Below are 23491 nucleotides of genomic sequence, written 5' to 3' on the forward strand. Positions count from 1 at the left end.
ATCATATTACATAAGATGGTCAATATCTACGTCAATGAATTCCAATCAATTTTGGTTGGATGGACTCAATTAGCAAAAGATGAAAATATTTATGACTTAATTAACAAAATTGAATGATTTAGAACTTAATTGGCAAAAATGCATTAGTTTAGGACTTTTTAGATGATTTTCCCTCTTTTCTTTTGACTTACAAGTAGGCACATCCCAAGAGGTTACCCATTTGATAATGCTCCCACCTATCCATGCTTAACATTGGAATTTCAAGGCTAAACATTATTATTACATCAAAGGGCACTTTTTAAAAGGTAATTCCAATTTCATATATATATTCTAGAAATATTCTCCCTCTACTCAATGCGCATTAGCTCATTAATATCCACTATTTGGTGGTTTGCAATAATAAAACCTGATATTTTCACATTTTATGATGTCCATTGGTTTGTATGAATGACATATCAATGTAAATCAACCTAAAAATTACATAGACGGAGATAGTAAGAATCTCGTATGACACTCTTGCTTATTTCATTTTTAATTGATTATTTTATTATTATTTTTCATCTCTTCTTTTATTTCTTTTTTCCTCTTCCATCATTCCCTAATAAAACTTTATTAAATAGTAAACTATAGTAATATATCTAAAATATGAAATAAATATAAATAATAAATATATACTTATATATTTATTGAATTTACATTATAAGATAGAAAGAAGGTCTAATTTATAAATAAAAATATGAATAAATAAAAACGAAATTTTTTTTTTTTTGAATTTTATATTATAATTCAAATATTATTTTAATTTTATCAACTTAAGAAATTTGTTATTCAAGAAAAATAATTTTATATTATGGATAATAAAAATCTTATCCACTTTTATCTCATCTCTCTCATGAAATAATTTTATTTAGATTATATGGGCGCGTTTGGTAATACTTTTGTTTAAAAATTGTTTAGGGAATAAAAATAGAAAAAAGTGTTTTGTTTTTGGGGAACAATTTTTGAATAAAAAATGCGTTTGGTAAACTTGTTCCAAGAATAAAAAATGAACAAAAACACGTTTAGTAAATTTGTGTTCTTTTTTTTTTTTCTTTTAATTTTTTAATATTTTTTTTTTATTTTTCTTTCTTTTTTTTTCTTTTTTTTTTTTTTCTTTTGCCGATCGCCGGCCTCGGCCATGGCCGACGACCAACCGACGAGGGCGGCGGCCTCGCCCAACCATGGCGAGGCTTGCCGGCCCCAACGAGGCCGAGCCTCGCCGTGGTGGGCGAGGCTCGGGTGAGGCTCGGCCTTGCCTTGGCCGAGCTCACCTAGATCCGACGAGCTCGAGCTCGCCCGATCCGACGAGCTCGAGCTCGCCCGGCCATCGGCGAGGCTCGGCCTCGCCGCCACCGCCAGCCGGCAAGCCTCGCTAGGGCCGGGACGCTCAACCTCACCTAGGGGCCGACGACGCTCCGGCGAGGTCGCCGGCCCTCAACGGCGTCACCGACCATGGTCGAGGCCGGCGACCAGCCAAAGAAAAAAGAAAAAAAAAACGAAGAAAAAAAAGAGAAGAAAAAGAGAGGAGAGAGAAAATTTGTTCTTAAATTCTGTTTCAGAAACAAGAAACACGTTTTTCTTGTTTTTTTGTTTACATTCCAAATGTGTTCCAGGAAAAAAAAAATAGATTTGGAGCAACAAAAACGCAAACAAACACGATTCTGTTTCTTTTTTTTTTCTTGGAACAAAAAAATAGAAATTTTGTTCATAAACGAAATAAAGAACGTTAACAAACAGGGCATATATCTCTTATATTATTGAATTTGCAAAAAGTTAAAACATTTCTCTCTTTTCAAGTATGTGAGAAAACCTATCTTTGCAATAAGAACGAGGGTTTCTTGACCATTTAGAATCTTATGTCTCATTACGATAAACAATTCTTTGGAAAGACTTCGATATTGTATATTTATGTATAGATTATAGTGTTAGGCTCTGCCTATTAGTTTACCGGTCATGTTTATCATCTCTTTCTACAATTAACACATCACATGATTATTAAAGTCGTTTGGAAAAGAAAAAAAATCATGTTAGTTTGTTTAGGCAATACAACTTATGAACAATTGGTAAGAAGATTTTGTTTATCTTGCGTCTTTTGCATGCTCAATTAAACAGGGTCATTCACACATCAAAATGGGGTAAGCACTATAAGTCAATACATGGCGAGGCATCTAGATGCACATACTTTGCCACTGTACATTTCCCAAAAATTACAAGAACTAACTTTGAAAGCGTTCGGCATGGACTCGTTGGCAAAATCTAGGATGATAACGAACAATAGACAAATCGATTACATGTACTTAGTAATTTTCTCTTATTTCCCTAATGGAATGATATCGCGCTCATTACTGCATTCCAGGGAAAATCAAACATGTGGGTCATGATTAACGTTCCAAATTAAAATCAAAATTAAGAAAATCGCTCAAGGCTACTATTTCTGGGCTTAGCCCCATCCGGGAAAAGAGAAAAAGAAGGCAAAAAAAAAAAAAAAAGAACACGAGCATGTGGAATAAACGAAGAACAGCCGAGAAAGGATCGAACCGCGCGCACGACCCGACCAAATCCACCGAGCGAATCGAAAGTTCTGTGTCCAATCGGCAATGAACTCCGCGGAAACATTCGGCGAATCAATAAAGCCAAAACCAGAATTATAAGGAACGATTTAAAAAAGGAATTTATAAAAAAAAAAAGAAGAAAAGAAAGTTGGGATTTTTCTTCTCCTTTTTTTTTTCTTTTCCAATTACGATGGAATTTGTTGGAATTATTAGGACGAGCGAAGGAAGGGAAGACGACTGTTGTTGTTGGTTTGATCCTGATTTTGGCCTCCCCCTTTTTTCCCTATTTTCCGTTTGTTCGTGTGCATCGTTATCGAATCGAGAGAGGAAACTCCTCCTCAATATATACGCTCGATTCCTTCTCTTCGAGGAGGAGGATGAGGATGAGGATGATGATGGTGATGGTGGTGATGGGCATCTTCCTTTGGCGTCGCGATTGCTGCGGTTCGGGTGGGAGCGTTTAGATAAGAGCGGATTTTGGGTCCTGGGTCTCTTTTGGGGGCGGTGTTCTGTGGGGGAACCCTAGCGGAAAGGCACGGTTTTGCTGGGTGGGTTTTGCTTGATCGGTCGCTAGGGTTCGTGGGTAGGCCTCGGTTTGTGCTGTTCCGGCGATGGAGGAGGGCGGATCGGAGGGAGAGAAACAGGGCAGGAGCCCCGGGAAGGCGGGGAATTCTGGGGAGGGGCCGAGCAAGCCCAAGCGCCAGATGAAGACGCCGTTCCAGCTCGAAACCCTGGAGAAAGCTTATTCGAGTGCGTTGGTTTGATTGGCTTTGTCTCGAGCTTTGTGTTTTCTCCGAGTCTTGCTATAAGGTTTTTTCTTCTTCTTTTTTTAATGGTTGGTGGTTGTGCAGTCGAGATGTATCCGTCGGAGGCGATTCGGGCCGAATTGTCAGTGAAATTGGGGCTTACCGATCGGCAGTTGCAGATGTGGTTCTGCCACAGGAGGCTAAAGGACAAGAACAACTCGTCGGAGAAGAAATCGCAGAAATCTGCAGCTGCTGTGGGGATGAAAGAAGGCATTAAAGATGGTCTAATGGCTGTTGCTGATCCAGGAAGTGATTATGGGTCGGGTTCGGGCTCTGGTTCAAGCCCATACGCGAGTAGGGAGTTGCAGGGGATGGTTCCGAGGAGAGATGGAGATGATTCAGCTATTGGTAGGAGGTGTTATGAGTCACCAAGGACAATAATGGAGCTTAGAGCGATAGCTTGTGTGGAGGCACAGTTAGGGGAGCCTCTGAGAGAGGATGGACCTATTCTTGGCATGGAGTTTGATCCCTTGCCTCCTGATGCATTTGGTGCTCCTATAGGTATCGGTTCGGTGTTGTCATTAAAATTATGTTTGTTATGTTAAATTGGAGTTCATATGCAGTTGTGGATAGCGGTCCATATAAGCATACCTTGCTTGTGATGTTGTGTTCAAATTCATGGACAAGTGAAATGCTCATATGCCAAGTTATACTATGGTTAATGTGGCAGATTGTTTGCAATGTGAAGCTGCAGGAGTGCTTTAAGCTAGTTTTGCATTAGTTTTGTAATGATAGATCTCTGTTATATATAGATCATGACACGTGAATTTTTTTTTTCCTTTGATGCACTATCCTGGTTGATGGAGGTTAAGAATGGCAACTACAATTTATGATTGGGGATACTTGTAAGCTGTGTCCTGGGAAGTAGGCTCGCCACTTATCGTCCGTGTCTGTTCTGACAGTATTATTGCTTACTGATGTGGAGGGAGGAGCTCCTGTTTTACTATGGTATACTAGTAAGATCCCATGTATAATGTGAAGGTGCCCTACATTATTTGTAATGGGTTAGTAAAGATTAGCTGTTTGATCTTGAGAATCTTGTCTTTTTATGTAAAAACACCACTCTTTCTGGTTTTTTTGAGAAGTCATATGCTTTTTTTGCTTGGGTAATATAGCAAGTGCTAAATGGATCAAGATCATCATAGTAAGTACTGGCACTTCCATGGATAGAACGGGATATGAGTGCAAACTTTGGAGTATTTTATTTGGACAGCCACATCTATCTATCTGAGTTCTTCCTCTCCTTAGTTCTCATTTCATGTTTACTCCATCACTTAACTGACTTTAACATGTTATCTGTGTAGTTGCAGATGAGGAGCAGAAAGGACCCGTGAATCCTTATGATGGCAAAGTGTATGTTCGACGGGATGCCGTATCAAATAAAGTCAGTGCCTTCTTTTCCCTGTTGAGATGTCTTTGTTGTTGTTTGAACAATAAACAAAATTCCATTAGGAAGGTACCAAGGGGGTACTGCCCCTATACAAAACGGCTGCAAAAGAAAAGCCACACATATGCAATTTTGTACAGAAGAGGAACCCCTTCTAGTTTGTTGGTCATTACTTGTCATATAGAGATTGTGTGACGTTTAATTTGTTATTTGCTGCTATTTCCTTGATGTAGTCATCCTCCAAAGATTTCAATCTTTTTGAAGAGTTGTGCTGACTGTTATAGGGCTATAATCCATTAAGACTCTTAAGGTACTCATTACGATAAATGTTAGTTCCATGACATGGATCTAGGCTAGCTGAGACAGGTGCATACTTTACTTAGAGGAAAGGTACTTATGCATCAATATCTCTATAAAATGAGTCCTAGTGATCTTGGCTGGCTTTTACTGTGTATTTTGTATTACCTGCTGCTCTGCCTGTGTGATGTTTTTTTTCCCCTTGTTTTGTGGTTAACTATTACAAATATTCTGTTGTGATTACACTTGCATGGGTTAATGGAAGTTTACAAGGATCATACTTCTTCGTGCTTGTGAATTAAGAATATGTTTGTGAAATGACGTCACAAATATTTTTATGATAACATGAGTGTTCTGCTTGGAAAAAATATTGAATAGTTTCAGTCCCTTTTAGTGCAGTTATCAAGAACTGTTTGGTACTAATACTTTGTTGAAAATTGGAGGGGATTTAATTCTCAATTCAAACTTTCCTTTTCATGCAAATTTTCTTTTGAGAGGTTGATGTAGGCAGTTGCCTGTATACTTACACCCTACATGTCCTTTCTCGATACTTTTACAAGTTTGTTCTTCTTGTCTTTCTGTATGAAAACTGGAATTGTCTTTTTTAATTTTAAAAACTTTTACTGCTCTTTGAAGAATCTAATAAAATTCTGATGATAGTTTTGCTTGTTAACATTCAATTTTCGAAGTCATATGTGGATTGCCAATATTTGTGTTATGTGTGATTATCCAGGCTGCTTCAAGACTTCTCCACCATGAGTATCAGTTGCTGCATGACCAGCCTGTAAGATACCATACCCCTGGACGGATTGCCCAAACTCACTATCTTGATGACCCGCTGGATGGGCCAACTACCAGAGTGTCATCTATTCATGGAAGTGAGAAGCTGCCTAGTGTTGATGGTGTTCGAGGTCACCGACTGCGAGTATGCCGTGTCTCGCAAGAAGATAGAGAGGGAAACCGTGTTTTATCCCCTCTGAGAGATGATCATTCCCTTCAGCCGAGAGAGTCTTTTGTTAACATTCAAATGGATGCTCACCAAGGAAGCCATCCATTTATCGGTCAAGAAGATTCTTCTACCCTGCCTGACAGGACAATTTTGCATGATACTTCTGACCTGCATGTCAAGAGAAAACGCAAGGTAATTCTGATGCTTCTGAGAGCATTGTCATCACTTTTTGATATAGCTTTAGGGTGACCAAAAATGTCATTTTGTTGCAGATTGAAGAAGCCCAGATCACTAGGGAAGTTGAAGCTAATGAACACCGAAATCGCAAAGCACTAGAGAAAGAAAATATTATGAGGAGAAAGGTTTACATTTATCACTTAAGGATATGTGAGCTTTGTGGACAAAACTTTGGCATGTGCTGATATCCTGTATTTTTCTATTGCAGGCTGAGGAACGAATGAGGAAAGAGATGGAAAGATTTGATCGTGAAAGAAGGAAGGAAGAAGAAAGGTTGATGCGTGAACAGCAGAGAGAGGAGGAGAGATTGCTACGTGAGCAAAGGCGAGAATTAGAGCGACGGGAGAAGTATTTACAGAAAGAATCTATTAAGGTAAGTATTTGAGCTTGATATTGCATTTTCACTAGTTAGTTTCTTTTGCTTTATTTGATTGGTTAAGCAGCATCTCTTCTTTTCTCTTTTCTTTACCAACTGCTCTGGTTTTTTGTTTGGAAGGCGGAGAAAAAGAGACAAAAAGAAGAGCTTCGTCGAGAAAAAGAAGCAGAGAGACGAAAAGCTGCAGTGGAGAAGGCCACTGCTCGCAGAATTGCCAAGGAATCCATGGAGCTTATGGAGGATGAACAGCTGGAGCTGATGGAATTGGCCGCTGCAAGCAAGGGGTTACCTTCAATTGTTAACCTCGATCATGCCACTATGCAGAACCTTGAGTTGTTCAGAGGTAGCTTTTTTATAGTGATTACTGTTAAGACCAGTTTCACTCCATTGATTTATTGATTGTGTGATGTTGTTTCAACTAGGATTCTATGGTAGCTAAGACAAGCTTTTAAATTCCTATGCTCTGTTTTTATTGTGTACCTTAAATTCAGTAGAAAGGAAATAGGGCCCGATCCTTTCTAGAAAATTCACTGGTGTTCCATTGTTGTCAAGAATAATTCTAGATATACTAAAGTTATACAATTACCATCATACTAAATGATGTTAACATTGGATATATGAATAAGTCACCATCTTGTGATTTGAATCTACTCCTGTCATCACCAATTTAATTCATGTCACATAATTTAGTGTACCCATTTTGACACATTCTTGGTATACCTACATTAGTCATCTACTAATTTATGTCAAAGTAAGCTTTGCTTTAACTTAGTTCTCACTTCATTCTGTGGGGGCATTCTGCGTGATGTAAGTCTTAGGTGTGTTTGGGGTGACTTTTTCTCCCCTTTTTGCTCTACTCATTTCTTAAAACCTTAAAAAAAAGGTGTAAATATTGCCATATGGTGTTTTTAAAAATGTTCTTATAATTCTAAGTTCACAATAATTATTTTCTTTTAGCAGGAAAGCAAAAATTTGGAGGGAAAGAAATATAAATACTTATCATAAGCTCTCTTAAAATAACCCTAGATATTTGCTCTTAAGAAAATGTACCGGGTACTCCCGCAAATAAAGTTGAACAATTTTTTTTTCGCTTAGCCAACTCAATTGATTGTAAAGTGAACATTGCTCTGTTAGGTTGAAAACTTCCTACCTGCTCCCAGCAATTTTTCAACTCAGGCCTGTATCTGGTAGAGCTTTCTCCAATTACTCTGAATCGTATTTCTAGAATGTTTCTACAATGGTATCCTTTACATAATCTAACATCATAAGTGATGTATTTTGCTGTGAATTTTTGTGACTTATTTATAGGATCAGACGAGTTAACTGAATTGGCCTACAGAATGAGGGATTTGTTTCTAGTGAAACGTTTAGAAGTGAGGATCTGGTTTATATTTCCTTGCACTTGAATTTGCTTCATGCTGTCAATTTGTAGTAAAGGAGCTGATTTTGACATCTTGAAATTATAGCCAATAGATGCAGAGATATGTATCTCTTGATTACTGTTTCTTGTTTCTGTAGTTACACGGGGAAAAAAAAAGTTTCTGGTTTGTTGTATGGTGCTATTCTGGTAATTGAGTATACATGCGTATGTACATAAGCAGGCGCATGCCTCCGTGTGTATGCATGCATGCTTTCATTTCATTTCCAACGTCGCTTTGGCCTAGGATATTATGTCATTCTAGTTTAAATAAATTCAAAGAAAAGGTTCGCACCCTAGACATGTGTGTTCCTGTCTGCCTGCCTTTCTTTGGGCATTCCAACTCTAGATGCTACAGTTTTTTTTCTATTGTCCATGCAACTATAATGTGAGTTTTATGCTTTAGATTCGTTGAGTGCCTTTCCTCCTCTGTCTGTGCGATTAAAGAGACCATTTGCAGTTCAACCATGGACCAATTCAGAGGAGAACATTGGGAAGCTTCTCATGGTATGTTTGACTGTTGAAAGATATACATAATTTCATAATAGCTTGCACTTCCATGATAAGATTACTATCTGAAAATGTTGCATCTTTATTGTGGAGTTGTACCATTGTCCTTGAGGCTGCGAATGTATTATTTTAACAGTAATATTTAGTGCCGAAGTGTCATGGACTCCCCATGTTCTTGAGTTCACTTACCCCATCATTCTTTCCCTCAGACTTAATAGAATAGATTTTTAACAGGAAGGATAGTTCATTGTCCAGTGGAAGATGGAAGTTTGGATGGTTTCCTATGACTTTTATCTCTTGATATTGTAATTGCTACAAGGGTGACATTGAATTCATGATTATCGGATGTGATTTTTTGGCTTGTATGGCCTTGTGGACAAATATATTTTCTTAATCTGTATGTTTTTCCAAATGTAAGAGTAAACTCATCCCATTGAGTTATTGAGGGTGTTCTCTTTTGCTTTATGACTGATCTTTACTTATATGAAGAGCTTAGTGGCTTACTTCTGGGTGATCCCATGCAGGCCTGGCGATTTTTTCTTACTTTTGCGGATGTACTTGGTCTATGGCCTTTTACTCTTGATGAGTTTGTTCAAGCTTTTCACGACTATGTAAGCAATGTTCCCTCTAATTGGATATCTTTGTTTCTCATAAGATTTCCTTTTATTAATTTTTATGCCCATCTGTACATTTTACTTCATGGCAGGATTCAAGATTGTTGGGTGAACTACATGTTGCTCTTTTGAAGTCAATAATTAGAGACATCGAAGATGTTGCAAGGACACCTGCTACTGGTTTGGGTATAAATCAAAATAATGCTGCCAATCCTGAAGGTGGACATCCACAGATTGTTGAAGGGGTAAACTATGCTTTTGTAGACTTTGTTTAAAGAATAAATGAACTTTTAAATTTTTTTCATAGGCATATGCTTGGGGTTTCGATATACGCAAGTGGCAGAAGCATTTGTATCCATTGACATGGCCGGAAATACTTAGGCAATTGGCATTATCTGCTGGATTTGGTCCACAATTGAAGAAGAGAGCTGTTGCGCGACCTTGCCGGCAAGATATTGATGAGGTTCTTTATTTGAACTTAGCTTTTACCTCAAACATGAGAAAATTACTTTTTATCGTCTTAACCATGAGGAGGGGAAGGGAGCCCCGCCCTGTGGGGGAGGGGGGGGGGGGAGGATTCTTTTTGTGCTCATCAAAATTGAAGAGGAAATTTATACAGAATTCCTCTTTATAAGAGCCGATGTATGGGTGCTTACCTAATATCCTCAGACATAAAAGAAGCAAAAGTGCCAATTGGCCTACAATTATGAATATCACATAATTCGACCTGATTGGGGATTCATATTCTATGGAGGGCTCTTCCATTTTTTCTGCTAAGATAGAGCTCTGGATCCTGCTTTCCTTCTGATGGAATTTAACATTGACTCTGGCTAGTGAGTATCTGTTATTGGATTCACTTTTCTCCGACCCTACAAGTTGTGTTTAAGAAAAGACACAGGATGAATTACTCAAGGTTCATTTAAGGTTGGGGATACTCATAGTCCTATCACTGTATATTGTAAACTTTCAATCCCTACAGCTACCTTATCACAATGTGTAAAGCATGCCAGCATAGTGTAATCAAAGTTCCAATAATGACATTTCTATTGGGTCACTCCATCTACTATCCATAAGAAACAAATAGAAAGCAGACGTGGCACGTAATACAGCATGTGGATGAAATGCGACATCAACCTCTACCATGTGTTGCCTGACATTTCAATCACTTATGTAACAAACACATTTGATGTACTACTATTTGCTGAATTTACAGCACCTTTGGAATATAGGCCAACAATTACTTCAAAACCTTTTAGGCAACAGGCTTCACCTTGTTGCTGGTATCTTTTTGGGTATTCAAAGAAAATCCGATTTGTTTTGGTCATACTTCATTCATTAAGGATGTGGATTTGGTTGTTATTTGTAACTTGTGTTTATATTTGCTAAGAATGACAATAAAATGCACTTTGAATGCATTCTCTGGTAGTCCATCTTATACCTAGATGGAGTTGTCATGCATCTATACCGAATGGATTCTAGAATGACATTCTCTATTTGTTATTTTTTGCTTTGATGAATTTCAATGGAGGAACTTGTAATTTCAGGTTAAAGGTTGTGAAGAAGTCATTTCTACTTTACGCAGTGGTTCAGCTGCAGAGAAAGCGCTCACCATCATGCGAGATAAAGGTTTGTTACTTCCTAGGAGATCTAGGCACCGATTGACACCTGGAACTGTCAAATTTGCCGCATTTCATGTCCTCTCCCTCGAAGGAAGCAAGGGGTTGACTGTATTAGAACTGGCAGACAAGATTCAGGTTAGTATTTAATAGATTCTGGTCAGGGTGGTGATTGGTTCTTCACTGTTAATCTGATTTAGCCCATTATTTATAGAAATCTGGACTGCGGGATCTCACCACAAGCAAGACACCAGAAGCTTCCATTTCTGTTGCTTTGACAAGGGATACTAAACTTTTTGAAAGAATAGCTCCCTCAACCTATCGTGTCAGATCTGCTTATAGGAAGGATCCAGCTGATGCTGAGTCAATTTTGGCAGAAGCCAGAAAGAAAATAAGAATATTCGAGAATGGAATTTTATCTGGAGAAGATGCTGATGAAGTGGAAAGAGAGGATGAAGGGGAAAGAGATGAAGAATTTGAAGGTGATGTTGATGAGGATCTTGAAGTAGATGATTTAGCCACCACATTGAGTGCTAACAATGATGTGGACCAATGTGGTCAAGTGAATGCTTGTCCAGAAATTGGAAAGGAGAATGTTTCTGATGATACAAATTTGCAAAATGAGATTGAAGGAGATGTAGAATCTTGCACTGTTGCCAGTTCCGTGGATGTGTGTCATCCAAGCACTGCCACTGAGCACCATAAGGATGCTGAGGATTTTTGTGGTGGTAAAGATGATCAGGAAAGTGTGGAGATTGATGAAAGTAAGTCAGGTGAGTCGTGGGTTCGTGGACTTACTGAAGGGGAATATTCTCATCTCAGTGTTGAGGAGCGTCTGAATGCTCTTGTTGCTTTAATTGGTATTGCGAATGAGGGGAACTCAATTCGTGCTGTTCTTGAGGTAGTCGGCCTTCTGCATTTTACTGAAGAGTTTTGCTTTGAAAAAAAAGGAATTCTCTCCTAAAATTCTGTCTAATTTTTTGCAGGACCGGCTGGAAGCAGCAAGTGCTCTGAAAAAGCAAATGTGGGTAGAGGCACAGTTGGATAAGTCTCGCCTGAAGGATGAGTTTACTGCTAAAGTGGATTTCTTGTCCTTATTAGGGAGCAAAACTGAATTTCAGCTTCCCAATTCTGTGGTGGATGGCAGCCACAGCTCCTGGCTTCTAGCTGATAATAAAAACAATGATGTTTCCGCAGAGAACCAAAATTCATTGCATGGTCCCCAAGGTCCCCAGAATGACTTGAGCAGTGTCCCAACTGAAAGATTCTCAGCTGTTCAGGATTCTGCTGGAGGACCTGGAGGTCCTGATAACTTCTCTATGCAATATGGACATGGTTCAAAAAGGTCACGCACTCAATTGAAGTCTTACATTGCTCATAGAGCTGAAGAGATATATGTATACAGGTCCTTGCCTCTTGGTCAGGATCGCAGGAGAAATCGGTATTGGTGGTTTGTTGCATCCGCCTCAAAAAATGATCCTGGTTCAGGCAGGATATTTGTCGAGCTACATGATAATTCTTGGAGGCTTATAGATACGGAAGAGGTAAGTGTATGCAATTAGATATTTTATCACTCATCTCTAAGAACATTTACGTCCTTAATTATGACACCATGTGGTGAAAATGGCATTTTGCATATGAAATGAGAGGAAGAGGAAAAGGTAAACACAAGCTCAGGGTGGCCTGGTTAATGGTTGGCTCAACTGACCATTGGTTATGTTATCCAAACTGGACAAAATCATGTTTTTGATTTTTTAGCAAGTTAAACTGATTATTAATGCTTTTGTAAGTCATAAAACAGAATTATTTAGAGCCAAAAGCTCCGAAAGCCACATTAGGAGTGTACCATAAAACCAAGATCATTTTAGTATGTATGCGAGTGTTCTTTTTTCCAAATAAAGAACACTGCAGTAATGTAGCTGAAGGTATGCTACTGAGGGTAATCATGTCACCTTCACTATTTCAAAAATGCGGCCATATGATTTTGAAAGTAGTGATTAAGGAACATTTTGTCCATCATATCTGACTTTTGGTTAACATTATCGTTACCTTATTCTGTGAATAAGGTGTTTGTTAGGTTTTTCAGGTTGTGTATTTAATATTGTTGTTCTGTCCTTTTTTTTTTTTTTTGCAGGCTTTTGATGCTCTTTTGATGTCCTTAGATACACGTGGGATAAGGGAATCCCATTTGCGTCTAATGCTGCTGGAAGTGGATCCCCTATTCAAGGAGAATGTTAGAAGGAACTTGCAGTCTGCGAAAGTCTTCTCAAGGGGTGGACTCCCTGTCAAAAACGAACCAGCAGAAATGGATTCTAGTCCTGATTGTTTTAATGATTTTGACAGTCCTAACAGTACTGTCTGTGCTTCAAACTCCGATTCATTTGAGACATCATCATCAATCAAAATTGAGCTTGGCCGAAATGAATTTGAGAAGAAGGCTGCATTGAAGAGATATCAAGATCTCCAGAAGTGGATGTGGAAAGAGTGCTGCATCTCATCCTCACTTTCCAGCGTAAAAGTCAGGAAGAAGAGGTGTGACCAGCTGTTAGGCATCTGTGATAGCTGCCTCAGCACCTACTTCTTTGAGGCCATCCATTGCCAATCTTGCCACAAGACTTTTGGCAGTGAGTTCGACTTTTCACTTAATCATGTGGGATGTGAAGACAAAAGGAAGTTGGAACATGGGTACTTTCATATTTTGGATTATTCTCTTCCCCTTGGAATCAGATTAATCAAAGCGCTGTTAGCATATTTAGAGGTAAGGCCAAGGGCATTGGAATTTCTTGAGGGCTACTCACTGTTAAATTTGCTTTGTCTTAGTAATAACTTTGTCATGTCATGTTCTCTCTCTCTTTCTCTCTCTCTCTCTCTCTCTCTTCGTTAAACTCATGCACCGCCTCATACGTGCTTCTCCATTTTTCCATGTTATTAACCATTTCTGCTTTCAGGTTCATATTCCATCAGAAGCTATTCATTCGTTCTGGCTGGAAGACATGGACTGCCGAAAGACTTGGGGTATGAAGTTGAATGCATCATCATCCACTGAGGAACTTCTGCAGGTCTGTGCAATATACATTCTGCAACTTATAGTTGTGATTTATTTACATCATAGTGTAAATATAGCCTGTAAACCATGAGTTTTCATTAGTATGTGATTGCTTCAAAGAAATTGTACGTTGAACAAGTTCTGTAATATCAGTACTCTAAATGCTACTTTATGGTAACTGCTGTGTTGAAAGCTGCCAAGATAGATCCCCTGTTGTGAGATGGCCCTTTCTTCAGTTCTCTTTGTCATAGATGTGTTTCTTTTAAATAGATCACCTTGATGCCCATCCTTGTTGGAGCCTCATTTTGTTTGGCCTCTTCTTTTTCTGTTCTGAAACAAAACCAACCTCACTTTGTCCTCATGTCCTCACTTTTTGAGAATTTGTTGCAAAAATAAGTTAGTTCTGCTACTCATCTACTGTAAGTGATGTAATTTTTTCTTTTATTATGCACTTAATCAGACTCCACATGATTGGCAAACACGAGGCATGGAAGTGCACTTGAGTCCAATCTACTATCTATGCAATGTTCTTGCTTACCATCTCTTCATGCCACAACAAGAATTATCTGAGCCAGGCCCTTCAGACTTGACTAATTATCCATGAACACATCAAGAGACGTAGTGAAAGTTGGAAGTCTTACAATTAATTTACCCAGTTGAGGTTAAAGATAGATCACTAGGCAATTGTCTGCATGTGTGATGTGTGAATCAGAGACTAAGCAATTGCACGTCTCATGCTGATAATGGCTTCTAGGTATGATATTCCATGTGCTGCAACTTTGCCTTACTGCCGTTTATATAGATCACTGGTTGGCATCTCTCTGCACTATTAGCCCATTCCTTTGTAACTGTATGTGGGCTGCTACGCTGACTCACTATTTTATTTATTCATATGATTGTATGTCATCTTTTTCTTTATTTTCTTTTGTCTCATATTCTTTTATTGTTTAGCAATGTGGCCAGCCTAACTTGTGAGCTGCTCATCTGACTTGCATATTGCTTGTTAACATTTTTGTTGTAGATGGTAACTCTACTTGAGGGTGCTATTAAGCGGGAGTATTTATCAGCAGACTTTGAGCTGTCGAAGGAATTGCTGGGCTTGGTGAGAAATACTGGGGATGAATCAAAGAGCTCTGAAGCTGTTTCTGTCCTTCCATGGATTCCACAGACTACAGCTGCCGTGGCTTTGAGGCTTTTTGAGCTGGATTCTTCTATAACTTACGTAAAACAGGAAAAATCTGAGCCTGGTGTTGATATGGCACTCGAGGATTACATGGTAAGTATTCTATTGCCTGCACACTAAAGGTGCTCAAGATGAATGAGAAATCTGAATGGATACAGAGTAGGGATAGAAATCTTAGAGGATGTAGAACAATTTCAGTACAGTTGTTACTAAATCAGCGAGACTGCTTTTAGGGTGCTAAGCATCTAACTGGCTTCCACTTGTGTGAATTGGTGGGGCTAGGTAGATGCACGGTGGATGCTTGAATTATATAAATGCATTATAAATTAAAATTTGTATGGTGGTTTCATGGGTATTTAGTAGGGTGACTTTGTTAAAATTTACATGTAATTTTGTTAGTTGCCTCCTTATTTCTTTATATTACAGAAGCTTCCTGTGAATACCCCGTCGATTAAGCTCAACGAGACCGAACCATCAGAGGGAGATCAAGAACTACAGATGAAAGACCTTTCTGCTGATGTCATTAAAGGTCGCAACTGTAAAAAACGTGGACTTGGGAGCCGTGATCGAAGCAATGCTAGAATGCATCAGAGGAGACCTGGTGCAAAACCTTTTGCTGGTAAACAGACTTCTCTAAACATTGAGAGTTTAAATCGGGGGTTTACTCAACAGGGGCAAGGTTATGGGCGGGGCCGCCGAACATTGAGGAGGAGGAGAACGGAAGGTAAGGCTGTTCAGGGGAGGTTGTTGGGCAACATGGTGGAGACAGCGAGGCCAAATATAATTAAGGACTCTACGGCAGTTGAGGAATGGGCCGCTGAACAGAAAAGTCCAGTGCGCTTGGTGACAGCTGATAACAGTAACAGCATGGAAGAGGCAGAATCTGATGAAAATGAAGTGGTGGCTTACGAATTTGATAGGGGAAATTGGGAAGTAGGGTTAGATGGCACTTCAAATGGGTGGGGAAAAATGGACCTCAGCGATGAGGATGTTGATTTTTATGACAATAACAAAGGCATAGAAGATGTCGTCGATGAGGACTCTGAGGGTGATGCAGATTTAGGCGATGCTGACAATATGGCTTTAGACACAATTCCAAACGGTGAGAGTTTGGACTCGGCTGTATCAGAAGATTACAGCGAGTGAAGTGATTTCGAGGTCAGGTTTCATAGCAGTACCAGAATTAGGGGCTATTCATTAGTCGGATCAAAATTTTGATGGTGCGATGTGTGTAGCAGCTAACTCCTGCTAACTCCTGCCCAGAACAATTCAATGAGTTTCCCAGCAGATTCATCTGGGAAAATAATTTGTAGTCCAATTGAATGAAATGAGGTATATATAGTTGTATTTTTGTATTAGGTTCGATGGAGAGATAGTGATTGTTCACATTGCTTCCCTACAAATGAGCTATTTATATTAGAAATTCATTCAAAATTGTGCTAAATGTTTAGTACATTGAGTTTCCCAGCAGATTCATCTGGGATGGTGCGATGTGTGTAGCGGCTAACTCCTGCCGAGAACAATTCAATGAGTTTCCCAGCAGATTCATCTGGGAAAATAATTTGTAGTCCAATTGAATGAAATGAGGTATATATAGTTGTATTTTTGTATTAGGTTCAATGGAGAGAGAGTGATTGTTCACATTTGCTTCCCTATGAATGAGCTATTTAAGTTAGAAATTCATTCAAAATTGTGCTAGATGTTTAGTAGATTGGTTTCGCATTCCCCCTCCCTCTCTCTAAGGCGCTTACACACTGGAGATGTCGGAAATAGCAATTTATACATTAAAATTTTCCCTAAAACCTCTACATTCATATCAATAATCAGCAATTAAGCATCCAACTTTAGGGTTTGAACAGGATTTTTCCCTCTCTTTCAACATGATACAAATCCACAAAGTAGGGCAATTGCAGAGTTGTAAAAGTAAAGGGATATATCTTACTAGGTCTCAAGACAGAAATGAGATGTGCAGCTAACTATTTTGAGGCTCGTTTGGCCAAATGCTGGCCATAATAAAATTGGAAGTTCAAGGCAAACACTGTAGATGCCGGAAATAGCAATTTATGCATTAAAATACAGATCCACAAATAAGGGCAATTGCAGAATGATAAAAACAAAAGGATATATCATACGAGTCTCGAGACAAAAATAAAATGTTCAGCTATAATTGTTTCGAGGCCCGTTTGGCCAAATGCTGGCCGTGATAAAACTTAAAGTTCAAGGGACTTGCCTGGAACTTTCAACATTTGTGAGAGACTATTTTCAAGATTAAAGTAATTTTTTTCCCTTCCCAAACAATCATTGTCAACTTTTTCGCTTTTCAAATTTGCCATTGCTGTTACTGTTTATCTTATTTGAGTAAAGGCGGCCGGCAAGGAGCCAATGAGGGCAAGATTTGGCTGCAAAGGGCCGAGGAGGTTATGCAATCCAGGCAATGGCCGCCTGATATTGTTTGGATCGCATGACCTTAGGCCACGTCTCCTAAGGTCACATGGCCCTTGCCTGGCCGACGAACACCTCTCCTCGCCACTGATGCTCGAGTATGGCCGCCAACGACGAAGCTTGCCTAGTCTTCTCTGTCAATGCTCGCCCATGTCTGCCCTTCTTTTTTCTCTTTTTTTTTTTTTTTTTCTTTTTCATTTCTAAGTACTGTTACAAAATATACATAAAAATGAGCTACTTAAAACACTTGCTCTCCTTCGTCATTCAAAGGTACTTAGGAAAATTGCTTTTCATTCCCCCGTAGTTTTAACCCAATGCGTGATCGTTCTAATGGTTCAAGCAGTAATATCTAAGTTTTTGCAATGTGCCTCTTGTTCCAACTCGTCTGGTGCATCCACGAGATGCATATTCTATAATACAGCTTCTATTTTGCTCCTAGATAACAGGGAAACAACTCACGCAAGTTATTGCTTGGACACAACGGTCAGCGCAGGGAACCCTTAACCAATTCGAGCTAGATATAAAGGATCAATCTCTCGTCAAAATCGTTGAACAGTGCTAGACTATATTAACAAGCGAGAAAGTTGGAACGACATAAATGGTGCTGGATCCTGCTACTGTCTTTCTTCAAGACTAAGCTTCTCATTGTACCCCTTATTCATTTGGCCTTAACCCCGAGTTACATTACAGTTCCAACTCACTCTATATCATATGAATGGTTCCATCAAAACGGATATATGCACATCATTTCAAACTCATAAAAAAAATCAAACCTCTCACGGACCCAGAAGTTTTTTGATCCCGGCCTTCTGCTCGGCAGTTAACCTTGTCGGGAATTTGATGTTGAACTTGATTCGCAAGTTCCCTCTTTTCGACGGTTCCTTCGGTATGGGCATTCCTTCTCTAGGAACAACCTCCTCGTAGGTCGGATGGATCACACTGTTGATGGGTATGGTCAGGTTTCTTCCATCTAACGTGGTGAGGCGGACCGTGTACCCTGTAAGTGCCTCCGCAAGCGATATCTTCTGCGTAACAACTAAGTCATTGCCATCCCTTGTGAAGGTGCCGTGAGGCTTCTCGTCGATCACAAAGACGAGATCCGCAGGAAGCATACCAGGTTGTTCATTTCCCTTTTCTGGAAATGTAATCTTTGTGCCCTTCTTCCACCCAGGCTTTATTTCAATGATTAGGATTTCCTCCACGGGCAAAGTTTTTCTGTGCAAGAAAGACATGACAGCTTAGGACATGCACTTCAACCTAACAAAAAGAAGAAACAGATGGAAGGGCTCCAGAAAGCATAGCCTCAACTAGAATGTGAAAACACCTGCTTGACCATTGTTTTGCTCACAAGCTCAATAAAGCACTAAATCTAGTTGCTGAACCATCAGAATAGAATGCACAATTTGCAGAAATAGTTCGGAAATGATGCCGTTCACACTTAGTGGTGAATTTACCACCTCCCCTGAAATTAAGCTAATTCGCAAATAATCCAGAAACAGAGTAGAAATAAGTCAATGACATCAATTCCAAGAGTGCATATAAGCAATAGCTAAAGATTGCATCTAATGAAAAGGATAAACACTAGAACATGCCTAATATACATGCTTTGTCATCATTGCATCTAGTGAAACATGCATATATCTCCATTTGCAAACAACAGGCACAGGTAACTTATAGGAATCAACATAAGGAAACTACTTTCGGATCACAACTGCCAAAAACAGGAGTATCGAAAGCCATCGCATTAGCAAGCTCTTCAAGAATCTGTGAACAGGCAACATTGGAGAGAAGGACAAGATCAACATACCCGCTAGCATCCGCAATCTCCCTAGAGATCTTCATCTTCTTAGTAGTCCCTTTGTAGAGATCCTCGAGGCTGCAGGGCAATTTATTCTCAATCGACGGAGCCTTACGAGGAGCCTGGCTCATCGGCCTACCTTCTCCGAACGAGCTGAATATATCATCTCCAAACATTCCTCCAAACGACCTTGCCCCGCCCCTCATTCCGCCCCCACCCATACCTCCTCCAAACGGGCTCGAGTGCCCAAAGAACTCCGCGAATATGTCGTTCGCATCCCTCGGGTTGAACCTAAAGACGTTCGGGCCTTCCCCTGTTTGGAAGAAGGTCGCTCCTCCTGGACCGCCGGCACCGGGCGGCGGGACTTGGCCTTTAAGTCCTTCTTCACCGTACTGATCGTAAATTGCTCTCTTCTGAGAGTCACTCAGAACCTAAACATCACATGAACGTAGTAATGGTTAGACCGACATTCTCCATGAATTCTCATCAATACAACATCAAAAACCCCAATGTCCAAATTCCACAAGAAATTCGCCTCCTGAATTCTCCTCACAAATGCCAAATTTTCCTCGTACGGCACAAACGAGCGACGAATGTTCAGTGAGGTCAACGCAATCGCTAGCCAAAGAAGATGAGATTAAGAGGATACCCACGAAGCAAAAACCGATCTTTCAGCACCGGAAACGGTCAATACCAGAACTTGCCGATCGGAGAGCGACGTCTCAGGAAGCACGCAACGAAAGACGAAAGAAGAAAAAAAAGCTGGCGGCGACAAGTACCTCGTACGCTTCGGAGATCTGCTTGAACTTGGCCTCGGCGTCCTTCTTGTTGTTGGGGTTCTTGTCGGGGTGCCACTTCATGGCGAGCTTCCGGTAGGCCTTCTTCAGGTCATCGTCGCTGGCGCCCTTGTCCACCTGCAGCACCTTGTAGTAATCCACACCCATCTCTTGCCACTTCTCTCTTTCTTGCTACTTCTTTTGCGGTATCTCAATGATCTTCCAAGCTCTTTCAGAGCTCTGTCTGGCGTTGGTATGGTCTGGTGTTGGGTCGTGTGATGGAGTTAGATAAAGCGGTGGTGGCGGTGGGAGGGTATTTGAGGAGAGGGAAGGAGGAGAGAGAGAGAGAGAGAGGAGATTTGTGTAGAAGGAAGGGGAAGGAGGACGAGAAGGGTGTCGAAGTTTCCAGAGAGATGCAGAGACTCTCCTCCTCCATTCCAGCCTCCTTTGGGCCATCATTACGCGGATGATGAATACTACTATTTTCTTCACGTTGGCTAAGTGCAAGCTTCTTTTTTTTTTTTTTTTTTTTACTTTTTCGTTATTGTTAGTTTTTTCTTCCCCCATTTTTTGCGATCAGTGATTTTCCACTTATTTAACGAATAACGGACTGCGGTGGAATGTGTTTTCGAAAATAACATTTTTCCGGGAATATGGTCTGATTTAGTTATATTTTGTTATGAAAGTTGATTTCTTGTGTTTGATATTGGGAAAATGACTAAAAAAGTTCCATCCATTATAATTATGTTAATTCAATTCTAAGAATTTTTTTGCCACTTTAGTACTAAATCTTTTGTAAATTGATGCACCGATGTAAACAATTTTAAATAATATTTTATTTTTTATTTCTTATTAATTTTTTTTTTAACTGCTTCTTTTTCCCCAAAAATCATCAAACTAATATAGGCGGTTTCCCCAACTAATTTTTTTTTTTTTAAAAATTTATCTGATTATGATAGGATATTGTTTTATTCATTTTTTTTAAGATACTCAAAATTTTTATGAAACAAATAAAACCTATAAATAATTTAAAAATTATTAGAAATTAATAAGTTTGAAAATTTTATTAAACTTTAAATGGAGATAAAGGATAATGCCTTGAAAAACTCCATACTAATTATCCCAAACTAATTTTATACTGATGATGAATTTATTTTAAACTATTTTTTAATTGAAAACCTAAAATTGATATTACGATAAATTTATCTCAAATTAATTCAAAAATCTCAAGTATACTATTAAATTTATCTACTAATTTTCATTAAATTTTCTATTAAATATTAACGTGGATGTTTTTGGTGATATTTATGACCACATAACAAATTCACATGAAAATCAATATGTTAATATTCGAAAAATCTCAAATTTATCACTATGTACCTTAAATTATGTAAGTATTGTTATCAACAAATTTATCCTTTATTTTTTGATATTCATTTTATAACTCCACATGGCCATATCATGTAAATGTAATACACCAACAAATTTAAAAATGTCAAAAATTTTGAGTAAATTTTTGAATATATTAGTTTAAAAATTTTTGTGATATCAAAAATCCCAAATTTTACTTATTATAACAATTTATTTCAAACTTTTTTTTATAAAAATCTTAAAATTTGTATATGACATATTTACTCCAAACATTAATATCAAAAAAAAACTTTTTTTTGATATAAATATAAGATTTTTGGTGTAAAAAAAATAAATTCTATAGTATAAATTTTGGGATAAATACGACACATGATATAAATTTGGAGTTATTTAAGATAAATGGGTCGTTGTTGGTCAAATTTGGGATTTTTTAGCTTTTACCCTTTTAATTTTATTGTCACGACTGAAAACGCCATCCCATCCTTCCATCCCCTTCATCTTCTCCGCAAAACCACACAGCGATTTCACAGGCACCGCGACGATGGAGGAGACGACATGGGAGCAGAAGCTCCACACCCTGACCCACCTCCTCACCACCCGAACCACCGCCCCCTCCCTCCACTCCCAATTCCTCGTCTCCTCCCTCGTCCCCTGCTACCTCCGCTGGGACTACCCTCCCCTCCTCTGCTCCCGAGCCCCTAGCCCCGACCTCCTCCTCCTCCGGTGGAGCCTCTCCCTCTTCCTCAGGCGGCTCCCGCGGCTCGGCCTCCCGGAGACGTCGTGGCGCTGCAAGTGCCCGTACCAGCAGCCGCCGCCGCCGGTCCTGGCGGCGGGCGTGGGGGAGGCGCGGTGGGGGGACGCCGAGCGGCGGGAGTACTTCCGGCGGCGGCTGCGGCGGGGGAGGCTCGGGAGGGAGGTGAACCCGCTCGTCCCGATCCTGGTGCCGAACCTGCTCCTCTTCTCGCTCCTGCTGTGGGATCCGTTCCACGAAGAAGATCGAGGTTTGTCGTAGGATTCGAGGTTTCTTCGTTTGTTTCGTGGATCGGGCCGATCGATCGATTTGATCACATCGGAATTGAATTTTCTCAACGTGTAATGTCTTAGATTTGTATTTTTTCCCCAATTTTGATCTTTGAAATATTGTTAAAATATTCAATCTAGTTCCGGATTATACACCAAATTCAGTGTTATGGTGGATAAGAGAAGGTTTAAGGTTGATTTTTCATGTAAAATATGTATATCTTAAAATGACGAAAAGGAAAAAAATTTACGCGAGATATTATTACAAAAGGACTCAAACTTGGGCATTCTACGGCGGTCGATCTCTGTTTTTTTTTTTCTTTCCTTCGTTTTCACATGCTCTCAACTCTCGTATTCTAAATTGCGATCATCCGTCGAAAAGCTGTCTAAGTACAAGAAGTTAAAAGCCTGAGAACCTTTGCTAGCAGTAAGTGCCAGAGGTTTCACGTTTCGAGGCATAGAGGCGCAGTTAGGGTTCCACGTTAAGAGCTTTTTTGGGAAATGATAACGCAATTATATCGTCGGGTGGAAATAGTTTGTTAAGGCAAGTTGTGTGATCAAAGCCCTATAAAGGGTATGAAGACGATATCAAATGCATTGTAAGTTTTGTTAAATTATTATGAGATAAATGCACTAAAGATCTTAAAACTTCTCATGAAAATGTAATTTAAAACGATCAGGATCAGGAAGAGGATGAAGAAGACACTTTTGAGCCTTTGAAGAAGAGAATGATGCTACTTGATCTGTCGTCAAGGCACAAACACCAGCACGTACTCGCGATCAGTGACAAAACGAACTTTAGGTACTTTGATTTAGGGCTCAGACTTCAATTTGGGGCCAGAGAAACAATCGGGCAACAAGGAAAACAACGAGGGTTTGCATTTGGGGATGAGGGGTAGATGTCATTTTTGGATTAGTTAAAGATCCAAAATCACGTCATTTTGATAACATGGACCTATTCACTTAAGGTATTTGCCATATTGGAAAGAGAAATTATTAAAATAAATCACACTAGCATTTTTTTAGTTAATCAAAGTGAATGGAGTTAACAAAGA

General features: G+C 39.4%; 3 protein-coding genes across 10 annotated transcripts; 2 read left to right on the plus strand and 1 right to left on the minus strand.

The window, feature by feature from the left end:
• Nucleotides 1–2567: 2567 nt before the first annotated feature.
• Nucleotides 2568–16473, plus strand: LOC104440989 (homeobox-DDT domain protein RLT1). Of its 8 annotated transcripts, XM_039311683.1 has the most exons (19): nt 2571–3341; nt 3443–3898; nt 4702–4781; nt 5815–6222; nt 6303–6392; nt 6476–6640; nt 6764–6986; nt 8467–8567; nt 9095–9181; nt 9277–9429; nt 9492–9647; nt 10729–10938; nt 11015–11239; nt 11579–11701; nt 11787–12344; nt 12935–13558; nt 13749–13859; nt 14868–15122; nt 15456–16473. In XM_039311683.1, exons 1-19 carry the CDS (start codon nt 3203–3205, stop codon nt 16173–16175), a joined length of 4884 nt encoding a protein of 1627 aa, XP_039167617.1. In that variant the 5' UTR covers nt 2571–3202; the 3' UTR covers nt 16176–16473. The 8 variants fall into 8 exon arrangements, with proteins under 8 accessions (XP_010052270.2, XP_039167616.1, XP_010052271.2 ...); XM_010053968.3 differs by having other exon boundaries at nt 2568–3341; nt 11015–11701; nt 15459–16473; XM_039311682.1 differs by having other exon boundaries at nt 2570–3341; nt 11015–11701; nt 11787–12080.
• Nucleotides 16474–18055: 1582 nt separating this feature from the next.
• LOC104440990 (dnaJ homolog subfamily B member 1) lies at nt 18056–20490 on the minus strand. Its single transcript, XM_010053972.3, has 3 exons — nt 20049–20490; nt 19279–19700; nt 18056–18686 (listed from the first exon to the last, which is right to left on the minus strand). Exons 1-3 carry the CDS (start codon nt 20211–20213, stop codon nt 18248–18250), a joined length of 1026 nt encoding a protein of 341 aa, XP_010052274.2. The 5' UTR covers nt 20214–20490; the 3' UTR covers nt 18056–18247.
• A 1390-nt stretch (nt 20491–21880) lies between these two features.
• Nucleotides 21881–22698, plus strand: LOC104440991. The gene has a single exon (XM_010053973.3). The coding sequence runs from the start codon at nt 21958–21960 to the stop codon at nt 22426–22428; it is 471 nt and encodes a 156-aa protein (XP_010052275.2). The 5' UTR covers nt 21881–21957; the 3' UTR covers nt 22429–22698.
• Nucleotides 22699–23491: the final 793 nt, after the last annotated feature.

This window comes from Eucalyptus grandis, chromosome 4, assembly GCF_016545825.1.
Source record: "Eucalyptus grandis isolate ANBG69807.140 chromosome 4, ASM1654582v1, whole genome shotgun sequence".
NCBI lineage: Eukaryota > Viridiplantae > Streptophyta > Magnoliopsida > Myrtales > Myrtaceae > Eucalyptus > Eucalyptus grandis.